General features: G+C 42.5%; 1 protein-coding gene across 1 annotated transcript in view; it reads left to right on the forward strand.

The window, feature by feature from the left end:
- The first annotated feature begins 497 nt into the window (after nucleotides 1-497).
- The window catches only part of RNF150 (ring finger protein 150), a 211,921-nt gene continuing 199,227 nt past the window's right edge, over nucleotides 498-13,191 (forward strand). The window contains exon 1 of the mRNA XM_030564284.1: nucleotides 498-1,431. Coding sequence (XP_030420144.1) covers nucleotides 972-1,431 — 460 coding nt within the window. The 5' untranslated portion in view covers nucleotides 498-971. The remainder of the gene's footprint in view (nucleotides 1,432-13,191) is intronic.

The raw sequence follows: 13,191 nt of genomic DNA on the forward strand, positions 1-13,191 counted from the left end.
GCAGGTGCTTGGGACAGCCAACGGAGAGGGGCAGCACATCTGGAGCTTCGGCAGCAATTCAGGATCAGGTCCCTCACTCCCTCGCCAAGTGAAGGACCAGCCACCGAATTGCTGCTAAAGACTGAAGCGGTGGCGGTAGTGCCGCAGATCACGATCGCCCCTTGTTTTCCCCCTTTTTGCTGTTTGGGGCAGCAAAAACACTGAAGCTGGTGCAAGTAACAACCTTTCACAGACCTTGGCTTAGTCGTTTGTCCCCCGCCCCTCGCAGGGGTCCGTCCGCAGACGACAGGTTGAAAGCCACTGCCCTTGAGTCCCCTCCACCAGCTCACAGCCTGGTGCTGCTGCTGGCCCGCCTGTCTCCCAGCAGGTGGCGCTGCTGCCCACCCAAGGCTGAACGCCATCAAAGCACAGCCGCAAGAGCTCTTGCCATCACACCAAAGCCCCTCCTGCACGCCCTCCCCTACCCCCCGCTCCCCCAGAGCCAGCATCTCCTCTGGCGAGCCGCCTGCACAGCTACCCGGCGAGGGGGGTGGAGCGGGGGAGGGCGAGCAGCAGCCCCCCCACAACTGCCTTATAGCACGAACGCCTCCTCCTCAGCCAGCCAGAGCTCCCTTTTGGAGGGGGTCCCCCAAGCTCCCGTGCAGTGTGTGCAACCACCCCCTGCCCCCGAAGGGAGAGAGAAGAGCCCGCAAAGCCAGGAAGGATCCCGAGGGGGAGGGGTAGAAAGGGAGACGAGGGAGCGAGAGCTACGGAGCAAGGCGCTCAGAGGCACGGCAAAGCCCCCGGTGAAATGCATTACAGCTGAGGTGACCCGGCCAGCTCCCAGCTCCCACACCCCCTCCCCGGCCGGATCCCAGCAGCGGGAGCAGCCGCCGCCGCCGCCGCCTAGCGCTGAGCAGGCTCCAGAGCCCGCTCGCACACGCAGCCAGGCGCGCAGCCGGGCCGGAGGCGAGGGAGGAGGCCGGGGAAGGATGGCAATGTCTCTGATCCAGGCGTGCCGCAGCCTGGCCCTCTCAACATGGCTGCTCTCCTTCTGCTTCGTGCATCTGCTCTGCCTGGACTTCACGGTGGCCGAGAAAGAGGAGTGGTACACGGCCTTCGTGAACATCACCTACGCCGAGCCGGCGGCCGGCAGCCCGGAGCTGCGCAGCGAGAAGAGCGAGTGCGGGCGCTACGGGGAGCACTCGCCCAAGCAGGATGCCCGGGGCCAGGTGGTGATGACCGTCTCCGCCCACGACCGGCTGGCCTGCGACCCCCACACCCGCTTCGCCGCCCCGGGCCAGGGCAAGAGCTGGGTCGCGCTGATCCCGAAGGGCAACTGCACGTACAAGGATAAGATCCGGCACGCCGCCGCCCAGAACGCCTCGGCAGTGGTGATCTTCAACGTGGGCTCCAGCAGCGCCAACGAGACCATCACCATGCCGCACGCAGGTGAGCGGGGCGGGAGAGGAGAGGAGAGGGCCTGTCTCCTCGCTTGGAGCCCCTGCGGTCCGCCTGCAGAAATCCCTGCTGGCGGGGTACGCTGCCCCCCAGGCCGGCGCTTTGAAGGCTAGTCTGAACCCTTCCTTCACCCCGCTCGTTAATGGGGACCGTGCCTGCTGGTACCTAGGTAGCCTGCTTGTGGTGTTACAGCCAGCTTCGCTCGCCAGACGCCAGCTAGGAGTCAGATGCTTCGTGAAGATGGGGAAGTGGAGGACATTCTGTCCCCAAATATCTGGGCTGAGCTGATAGCTGGGGTGGGCTGGATGGCCCCTCTTGGTCAGTTTGTATATCAGTTATCCTTGCCAGGAGTTAGCTGTTTCATTTTTGCACAGAAGATGAGTGTTTTTCTGGGCACCTTTACAGATTGTAAATACTCTTCTGACTGCTGCCATGGAGAGAAATTGACAGGTTGCCAAGACCTTTAAATAATAACATTCAGTCTAGTGGAAAAGTTCAAAAGCTGTGAAGTTTTGGCCACGTTTGTGGATTTTGTGGGACCTGTGGTCCCTTTAGGGGGCAGTTAGGCAGCTGTAAGCATTTTGTTGGATCATTAAGATCCGGTGGCCCATGTCAGGCAGGGGCTGTGGGTGAGATTGAGCTCTTCAAGATGTGAAGGATAACATTGTTTCTTAATTACTAGGAGGTTCAGCAAAGTAGGGAATACAGTGTCTACCATCATTTTTGCAATTATTTTCATCTGTGGGACCAAACACTGTGGAGTATCTGATTTTATGAAATACAGGTGCAAACATTTGGCTCCAATTATGGTTTCTCATCCTTCCCATGTGTGCCTTTGATGCCTGGAGATGGGTGTTCAGTACTCAGAATTAATCAAATTGTGTCATGAGAGAGTGAACACAAACATAGCCATCAGAAATAACAGCAAAGCCAAAACAAACACTGAGTTTGTTTGTATAATGAAAACTTTTTTTTATAAAAATGTTTGTTTTGAAATTGTTGTTTTAAAGATCAGCTAATCAGATTTATTTTTAGGGACAAAGTCTTCTGCCAGGGGCCACTAGTGTCTTATGCCAAGAACATATGCCATGCAGACTAAAATGCCATCTATTAGCGGAATCTCTGGTTTGCATCCAGTAACTGATCATACCCAGCTCTGTCATGCCAGTTTAGTGGTGTTGGGGGTAAATTGGAACATGATTAGGTTACAAAACATGGATATTTTAATTTCATTTTTACGTTTTGCAATAAGCTAGCCAGGATGGAAGAGAGGTAATTACTAACATAATAGTGCAGCTATTAGAACATTTTTAACATCTTGCACTCAGTCTTTTATGAAGAGATTAACTGTTTACTGGAGCAAATTCATATGCTTTTGAGATGGGTGGATTGGATCAGAGGAAGGTTATATATATATATATATATATATATATAAATCTTGATATTGCTTAGGACTTTTTGTGGCTTTAAAATTAGAGCTCCTAATAGTCTTAAAACTGTTCTCAATAAACTGCATATGGTTTAGTTTCTGTTTAGATTCTACTTCCTATTACTTTAAGTATTGAAGATTATTTAGCCGGCAACATAATAGGAGCTTGACATATAGAAAGTCATGCTCAGGATATTTCAACACAAAATAGGATATGCCATTTGTTGTCTAATAAGTTGCCTTAAAACTGCCAACATGTTGGATCAATTAATGGCTAGCTTGTTTTTGAAGAATGTACTAAGCTGTTTTCCTATGCAAATAGTGGTTTATTTGGAAACAGTGGAAGTAAAAAAAATCTTCCAACAATTTAAAGATTAAAGTCCAAAAGGAATGAAACAAAGATTATTTATTACTGTTTGTGCCCTTTGCTTTCAGAAAAATACTAATACTATATCGAGTAACATGGGGACAGCTTCTTTTGTGTTACCTGGCACCTTTGCAGCTTATTCAGAAACTCCTTTTCAAGCACTGCATTGGTTTCCATTAGAAATGCTACTTTCTTAATCAGGAATACCCAGCCGTGTGATTCTGCCATCCCATACGCTGAAATGAAATGAAACTTTTAAAGAACATGCTTATAAACTATGATCAGTCAGAGACCATTGAGGCCTTGAAGCTAATTTTTTTTCAAATTAAATTCAAAACTCGTTTTTTCACATTTTCTCAAAAAGCAACAAACATTTTAGTTTTGTGATGCTGAAAAACAGTTCACTCTCTTATCTTAGGAAAACCCTGTCCTCTGCACAATTGAAACACAGAGGTATTTTATGCCCAGGCCTATTAAAACAGAAGAAAAATAATTATTATTAATTAAACATAGTTGTAGGGATATTTTGCTATCTCCTAGGTCCTGCCTAGCTGATATATGAGGAATTAGTAGAAGCCCAGGGACTGATTTATCCATACCCTGCATCTGGTGTAATCATTAATACCAAGGCAAAGTGAATGTAAAAAGAGTATAAAATCATAACTGCTACCAATTTGACTTGTTAGCATTTTAAACTCACTGTATTCTGGTGTCAGTGATGACACAAGGTGCTGGGCAAGGTTGAATCGGGCTTCCAGGCCAGCCACATCTGCTGTGTGTGTTGCAAACACTAAACTCCCACAGTGGGAAAATGAAGAGGTTCCATCATGGAAAAATGTGGAAATAGATGGTTTTGAAATGCAACCTGGAAGTATTTTAAAAGTCAAAAGAAATATGACACCAGGTTTTTTTTTGTACTTTATTTTACCCTTGTTCTTGTCAGTTTTTATATGTAAGGTCAAGTGAATTCTGACTTTCCTTAGAGTTTTACCATTTCCTGCTGTATAATGATAGTGAGGGACAGGAACCACTACAAGAAAATGCTTCTAAGAAAGAGCTTTGGTTTCTTAACACATTCTCTTCTCCAGACTGTTTTTAGCTTCTTTCCACCCCCCTTGTTTTCTATCTCATTTCCACTGCTATCATCAGTTTTTCTTGCTGCTTCTCTCCTGGCTTACTCTCTCTCACACACATTTCTTCCTATCTAATCTCCATTCCACTGTCTCTTATTTCCCCTTCTCCCAACTCCACATCACTTCCTCTTCTTCCAACGATTTTACCCTATTATCTCTCAGCTCTTTCCCCCCACCCGAAACTCTCTATCTTCTCTCCCTCTAGCTGTTGACATGAAAAGCATGTGCTGCTGCCTGTGCATACTGATGTCCTCTTCCACTGAGTGACTAAAATGTGTGTCTACTGTGCCTGCGTTCTCTTCTGTAATTCAAGATAATAGTTCTCTCTGATATCTTTTTGCAGTTTCTAACATTTGAACTCATAGTTGTTAAGGTCATTCAGGTATGTAAGAGAGGTGCTTTGAAAGAAAACAGGTGTTGAATATGAAACCAGAGCCTATCATGGAGCTATTCCACAAACCCTGAGACTTGTATGTGAAAATTTTTTAGTGCCCCATTGCTCCAAACAAAAGTTTGGATTTACATTCAATTAAAACTCGGTATTGAAATCCTCACTGTCACAGGTCTGATCCAAAGCTCAATGAAGTCACATTGAAGTCAGTGGACGTCTTCCCACTGATGTCAGTAGGCTTTGGATCAGGCACCAAGTGAATGCCACAGGCATGGCAACTTTAATTCCCGTGAAATGTGCAGAAAGACATGCTGAGGATTTTTTATGTTCTGATATGTGGCTGATATTTAGAAATGAGGGACAAAACTTAAAAGGCGGTTTAATGGAAGTCAGGTATATATTTTAGCAAAAGGTATCAAGTTAATGCTAATGCTTGTTCTTATATTTCTTATATTTTTCAAGTAAATATAGTTATGAAAAGTGCCAGATTGATAGGCCTGGAGAGTGAAGTCCTCTGTGTATTCACAAAATTGGTAATACTCATGCAAACCTACATGATCTCTTTTTAATTTACCCTTAAAATTTGGTACTTGTTTTTAAAAAAGAGGGATTCAAAATCCCAGACCCAAACTTCATAGAGCTTATAAAGGGCCAAACCAAAACCCTAAATTCAAACCATCTCGAACTTACGTGTTCAAAATTTGCATCCAAATCTGAACTTTCCCAGACCTAAGGAGTGTTCAGGTTTGTTTGGCCCTTAACGACTAGGTTGAGCTACAAATTCTGATCGGAATGTAGCTTTGGGGTTTTGTTTTGCGCCCATCTCTAGAATCTGAAAGACACAGGTGGTGATGACCTTTTAGTACCTTTTTGATGTGTAAATCTGAAGATTTTTAACCTGTATTAAAATGTAATTTGAATTTCAGTTATATGTTCTTGGGTCATTGGCTACATGTCCGTAAACCAAACCTCAGAGAAACAAGGTAGCTTTTTCATATTTACTTGCGGAAGTACAAACTTTCTTGAAAAAATATCAGTACTGGTGCTAGCGAAACTCTCAGTATTTGCATTGTAAATTATGAATATTTTATTAATTGTATTTTAATTTTATATTGGTCTGAAGTACAGTATAGATGCTATTAGCTGGAATGTGCTTACTTTTCATTTAAAGTTTTTTTTTTTTTTTTTTAATTATGGGAGAGCAAAACATCTAGAATTTCTGCTAGGTTCAGAAGCTTTTATCACTTCCAAATAATGAACTTGTATGAAAAAAATGTGTTAATTTAAAAGAGATTTTTTCCAGGATGGTAATCCATAATGTCAACTAGGCCTTTGAGTGTCTGCCCCGCCCCCCATTTAAAACAAAATAGCAGTTGTTCAGGTTTGAAAAGTAGCAAGCTGCTGTGCATAATTTTAATAAAATATTATAATTTGGCAGCCTGTATACATAATTCATATTATATACTTAGTATGAATAAAATAAATTCAGTTGAAATCAGCATAATTTACAGTATTGAACAAATGTCAAATGGGTTCTCTGGTGTCATCAACATTGTGATATTGCATCTAAATGCCTCACAAATTTTGATCCAATCACCACATTTATTTAGAATGTTGTAATTGTTATGAACAACACATATACAGTACATGAGTCAAGCAGTCTGAATTCCACTGTATTCTGCATTTATGGTACATGTCATCACTAATTTTTAGTGGCATATTGTAAGTAGAAAGCGACATTCAGCTCTCAATAAGAGGGAAGTGCTTTTTGGATTTTTTAAATGGCTGTCATGTGTTAGTAATGATTGTCAAAAATATTATGTCTTATAATAAAAGCAGAGTATTTTGATTATTTTCATTAAGAACCTGCGGTGAAATCCTTGTTCCGTTGAAGTCAATAGCAAAACTGGCAGTAACTTCAGTGGAGGCAAGATGTAATCTCTGGTCTTCTGTTCTGGAGTCACTTCTTCTAGACCACTCTTGGGAAGCAACAGTGCTTCTGTCCCACGCTCTATCAAGGTCTCTACCCAACTATTTCTTTTAACATGTTTTAGAGCATACAGGTAGAGTTATTTTGGACTAGTAATACACTTTCTCCTGCTTCCACCTATGATCCTGTATTGTATTAAAACTAAATTTTAGGGCTTGTGCAGATAGGCACATTAGAATTCACATACATGATCTGTAGAACAAAAGTAGTATTTGGATTGCAGTATATACAAAAATACCTTTTGCACTATCATTAGCATACTAACAGGGAAAACCATGGCTGGGTATACCATACTTCAAAGAATTTTGTGAATATTTTTCTGAATACTATAGTTAAAAGCCTGGAATAAGTATTTGAAATTCTCAGTCTTCTTACTATAAATAGAATTGTCTTATCTTTAGCTGCAGTGAATGCAGAAGAGAAGGTTATTTGTATTTATTATTTAAAAAACAGAATCAAATACACAAACTACGTTTAACTCCAATGAAGGCTGTGCTTAAACCAGCAAAGTAAAATATATTCTGCACATATAATAATGTATACTGTGTGTAGGGCCAAATTTTCAGCCAACTTCAGCCACAGTCTCTGGTGCTTGTCCAAAAAAAAAAAATCATGTGTATCTTTCGAGCAAATATCATTCCTGCATGCCAATTAAGTGATGTCCCTACTAAGAACATAAGAACGGCCGTACCAGGTCAGACTAAAGGTCCATCTAGCCCAGTATCTATCTACCAACAGTGGCCAGAGGGAGTGAAGCTAACAGGCAATGATCAAGTGATCTCTCTCCTGCCATCCATCTCCATCCTCTGATGAACAGAGGCTAGGGACACCATTCCTTACCCATCCTGGCTAATAGCCATTTATGGACTTAACTACCGTGAATTTATCCAGTTCTCTTTTAAACACTGCTATAGTCCTAGCCTTCACAACCTCCTCAGGTAAGGAGTTCCACAGGTTGACTGTGCGTTGCGTGAAGAACTACTTCCTTTTATTTGTTTTAAACCTGCTGCCTATTAATTTCATTTGGTGACCCCCTAGTTCTTGTATTATGGGAATAAGTAAATAACTTTACTTTATCCACTTTCTCAACATCACTCATGATTTTATATACCTCTATCATATCCCCCCCCAGTCTCCTTTTTTCCAAGCTGAAGAGTCCTAGGCTCTTTAATCTTTCCTCATATAGGACCCTCTCCAAACCCCTAATCATTTTAGTTGCCCTTTTCTGAACCTTTTCTAGTGCTAGAATATCTTTTTTGAGCTGAGGAGACCTCATCTGTACACAGTATTCGAGATGTGGGCGTACCATGGATTTATATAAGGGCAATAATATAGTCTGTCTTATTCTCTATCCCCTTTTTAATGATTCCTAACATCCTGTTTGCTTTTTTGACCGCCTCTGCACACTGCGTGGACATCTTCAGAGAACTATCCACGATGACTCCAAGATCTTTTTCCTGACTCATTGTAGTTAAATTAGCCCCCATCGTATTGTATGTATAGTTGGGGTTATTTTTTCTAATGTGCATTACTTTACATTTATCCATATTAAATTTCATTTGCCATTTTGTTGCCCAATCACTTAGTTTTGTGAGATCTTTTTGAAGTTCTTCACAATATGCTTTGGTCTTAACTATCTTGAGCAGTTTAGTATCATCTGCAAACTTTGCCGCCTCGCTGTTTACCCCTTTCTCCAGATCATTTATGAATAAATTGAATAGGATTGGTCCTAGGACTGACCCTTGGGGAACACCACTAGTTACCCCTCTCCATTCTGAGAATTTACCATTAATTCCTACCCTTTGTTCCCTGTCTTTTAACCAGTTCTCAATCCATGAAAGGACCTTCCCTTTTATCCCATGACAGCTTAATTTACGTAAGAGCCTTTGGTGAGGGACCTTGTCAAAGGCTTTCTGGAAATCTAAGCACACTATGTCCACTGGATCCCCCTTGTCCACATGTTTGTTGACCCCTTCAAAGAACTCTAGTAAGGCATGATTTCCCTTTACAGAAACCATGTGGACTGTTGCTCAACAGTTTATGTTCATTTATGTGTCTGACAATTTTATTCTTAACTATTGTTTCGACTAATTTGCCCAGTCCCGATGTTAGACTTACCGGTCTGTAATTGCCGGGATCACCTCTAGAGCTCTTTTTAAATATTGGCGTTACATTAGCTAACTTCCAGTCATTGGTACCTTAGCCAATTTAAAGGACGGGTTACAAACCATAGTTAATAGTTCCACAACTTCACATTTGAGCTCTTTCAGAACTCTTGGGTGAATGCCATCTGGTCCTGGTGACTTGTTAATGTTGAGTTTATCAATTAATTCCAAAACCTCCTCTAGTGATACTTCAATCTGTGACAGTTCCTCAGATTTGTCACCTACAAAAGCCGGCTCAGGTTTGGGAATTTCCCTAACATCCTCAGCCGTGAAGACTGAAGCAAAGAATCCATTTAGTTTCTTGGCAATGACTTTATCGTCTTTAAGTGCTCCTTTTTTTGTATTTCGATCATCAGTGGGCCCCACTGGTTGTTTAGCGGGCTTCCTGCTTCAGATGTACTTAAACATTTCATTATTACCTCTTGAGTTTTTGGCTAGTCGTTCTTCAAACTCCTCTTAGGCTTTTCTTATTACATTCTTGCACTTAAGTTGGCAGTGTTTATGCTCCTTTCTATTTGCCTCATTAGGATTTGACTTCCACTTTTTAAAGGAAGTCTTTTTCTCTCTCTCTGCTTTTTTTTACACAGTTGTTAAGCCACGGTGGCTCTTTTTTAGTTCTTTTACTGTGTTTCTTAATTTGGGGTATACTTTGAAGTTGGGCCTCTATTATGGTGTCTTTAAAAAGCACCCATGCAGCTTGCAGGGATTTCACTTTAGTCACTGTATTTCTTAACCTCTGTTTAACTAACCCCCTCATTTTTGCATAGTTCCCCCTTTTGAAATTAAATGCCACAGTGTTGGGCTGTTGATGTTCTTCCCACCACAGGGATGTTGAATGCTATTGTATTATGGTCACTATTTCCAAGCGGTCCTGCTATAGTTAACTCTTGGACCAGCTCCTGCGCTCTACTCAGGATTAAATCTAGATTTGCCTCTTCCCTTGTGGATTCTTGTACCAGCTGCTCCATGAAGCAGTAATTTAAAGTATTGAGAAATTTTATCTCTGCATTTCGTCCTGAAGTGAAATGTTCCCAGTCAATATGGGGATAATTGAAATCCCCTACTATTATTAGATTCTTAATTTTGATAGCCTCTCTAATTTCCCTTAACATTTCATCATCGCTATTACTGTCCTGGTCAGGTGGTCGATAATAGATCCCTAATGTTATATTTTTATTAGAGCATGGCATTTCTATCCATAGTGATTCTATGGAACATGTGGATTCACTTAAGATTTTTACTTCATTTGATTCTACATTTTCTTTCACATATAGTGCCACTCCTCCCTCTGCACGACCTGTTCTGTCCTTCCGATATATTTTGTACCTCGGAATGATTGTATTCCATTGATTGCTCTCAGTCCACCAGGTTTCTGTGATGCCTATTATATCAATATCCTCCTTTATCACAAGGCACTCTAGTTCACCCATCTTATTTAGACGTCTAGCATTTGTGTACAAGCACTTTAAAAACTTGTCCTTGTTTAGTTGTCTGCCCTTTTCTGATGTGCCAGATTCTTTTTTATGTTACTGTTTATCATCTGATCTGGCCCTTACATTATCCTCTTCCATCCTCTGCTCCTGACTATAACCTGGAGATTCTCTATCATTAGACTTTCCCCTAAGAGAAGTGTGTGTCTGATCCACATACTCCTCTGCAGCAGTCGGCCTTTCCCCATTTCCTAGTTTTAAAACTGCTCTACAACCTTTTTAATGTTTAGTGGCAGCAGTCTGGTTCCACTTTGGTTTAAGTGGAGCCCATCTCTCCTATATAGGCTCCCCCCATCTCAAGTTTCCCTAGTTCATAATAAATGTAAACCGCTCCTCTCTACGCCATCGTCTCATCCACGCATTGAGACTCTGAAGCTCTACCTGCCTACCTGGCCCTGCGTGTGGAACTGGGAGCATTTCTGAGAATGCCACCATAGAGGTCCTGGATTTCAGTCTCTTCCCTAGAAGCCTAAATTTGGCTTCCAAGACATCTCTCCTACCCTTCCCTATGTCATTGGTACCTACATGTGCCACGACCACCGGCTCCTCCCCAGCACTACACATAAGTCTGTCTAGATGCCTCGAGAGATCTGCAACCTTTGCACTAGGCAGGCAAGTCACCATACGGTTCTCCCGGTCACCACAGACCCAGCTATGTACGTTTCTAATGATCGAATCTCCCATTACTAACACCTGTCTTTTCCTAGTAACTGGAGTTCCCTCCCCTGGAGAGGTAAGCTCAGTGCAAGAGACAACCCCAGCACCATCTGGAAGGAGGGCCCAACTTTGGGAAGGTTTCCCTCTGCTCCCATTGACTGCTCTGCTTCCCTGGGCCTTTCTTCCTCCTCAACAGCGCAGGGGCTGTCTGACCGGAGGTGGGACAATTATTCGGTGTCCCGGAAAGCCTCATCAACATACCTCTCTGTCTCTCTTAGCATCTCCAGTTCCGCCACCCCAGCCTCCAAAGTCTGTATGTGGTCTCTGAGGGCAGGAGCTCCTTGCACACATACGCCACCCGCTACACTCAGTGCAATAAACTGTATACCTCCCATTCTGCTGCTGGGCTTCTGCCTGCATTGTCTCCTAGTTAATGGAAGGGTGGTTTAAAGAAAGAGGTTTTGAATGTCGTTTGGTTTATAGGTTTTAAGGGAACTAAAGGAGCACAGATAGAATCGACAAGGGACCCCTGCTCCCTTCCCAAACTCCCTTGCGAAACTCCCTGTTAGCAGCCCCTGTTCGCAAAGCTCTCTGGTCGCTTGTGCGCAGCTTTATACAGCCCTGGCCTGAGTGAATGCCCCGCCCACTTATTAAGGCTCAGCCAATTACCAGAGGCTTCTAGCTTTCAAACACAAGCTCAGCACACAGCAAGTAACTCACAAACACACGCTACAGACAGTCACTTACCCCAAAGATGCTGTACTTGCTCCTCCTTCACCTGGAGAACTACCTGATTTGTATGCACAAATGCCCATTTTCACATTCAAATAATGGCATGCACATTTTTTGTGAGTGCAGACATTTATGGACCTATTTCAGGGGACACAAACAGACTGCAGTTGAAAATGTATCCCTTTACTGAGTTTGAGATTTAATTCAATATTATATTTATTTTTATTTGTTGTTTTTACAACTGGCCTTAAACATTGCAGTAAGATAATTATTTATGCTTTATGTGTTTTGGGTTTGGATTTTAAAGCTTCTGCTGGATTTTAGATAGTCTATTGAACTCAGTACAATTATTTGTGAGAATAGTCACATTAAATATATATAAAATGCTGAGTGAATTTAGGGTTGGATTTTCAAAAGTGCCTGAGTTAGAGGGATAAGTTCCATTGGGTTTTTGTGGGACTTGTGCTCCTAAGTCACTTAGGGACATTAGAAAATACTTTAATGAGCACTAAAAGTGTGGTCCTTAATGCCTGGCTTGAGCTAAGCATAGTTCAGATAGGCACTGTACAACATTTCTTACTCAGTTCTGCCACTGAACCTCACTACTGACTTACAACTCTGCTAGTATGCCAGTTTTGGGTTTCTCTTTAGCTGAGGCTGTCAGTTAGGTCTAACTGTAAGGTGTCTTTGTGATGTAGACAGTGCCAAATTCATCCTTGTGTAACTCAAAGGGGTTAGAACAGGGATGAGTTTTGACTATGGAGACTAGGAAGAGAACACCAAATTAACTTTAATCACTACTGTATGTTCCCTGAGGTGAAAAAACTACTCCTTTAATTTACTGCATCCCAGGCCCCCTATGGATAAAATTTATTGCTCGCAGTTGCTCAGATATTTTCCCCAGTTTTTCCAGAGGAACGGCTGTACTGGGTCACACCAAAGGTCTGTCTAGCCCAGTATCCTGTCTTCTGACAGTGGCCAATGCCAGGTGCCTCAGAGGGAGAGAACAGAACAGATAATCATCAAGTGATCCATCCCCTGTTACCCATTCCCAGCTTCTGGCAAACAGAGACTAGGGACACCATCCCTCTCCATTCTGGCTGATAGCCACTGATGGACCTATTCTTCATGAATTTCCCAAGAAAAGGGATTTTTTTCTGACATTGAAAACTTGCTTCTCGTTTTAATTTGAATCTTTTATCTTACACTTATGATGTGAGCACCTGATCCAAAACCCATTAAACTCAATGAGAAGATTCCCACTGAGTTCAATAGTCTTTGGATTAGGCCTTGAGAGAGCGTCTGGTCAGTTCATTTAAAGCAGTAGGTTCACTGAGGTATAGTTCGTAACATTTATTGACCAAACTTTACTAACTGATTGACTTCTTTCCTCCTTT

Source organism: Gopherus evgoodei, chromosome 5, assembly GCF_007399415.2.
Source record: "Gopherus evgoodei ecotype Sinaloan lineage chromosome 5, rGopEvg1_v1.p, whole genome shotgun sequence".
Taxonomy (NCBI): Eukaryota; Metazoa; Chordata; order Testudines; family Testudinidae; genus Gopherus; species Gopherus evgoodei.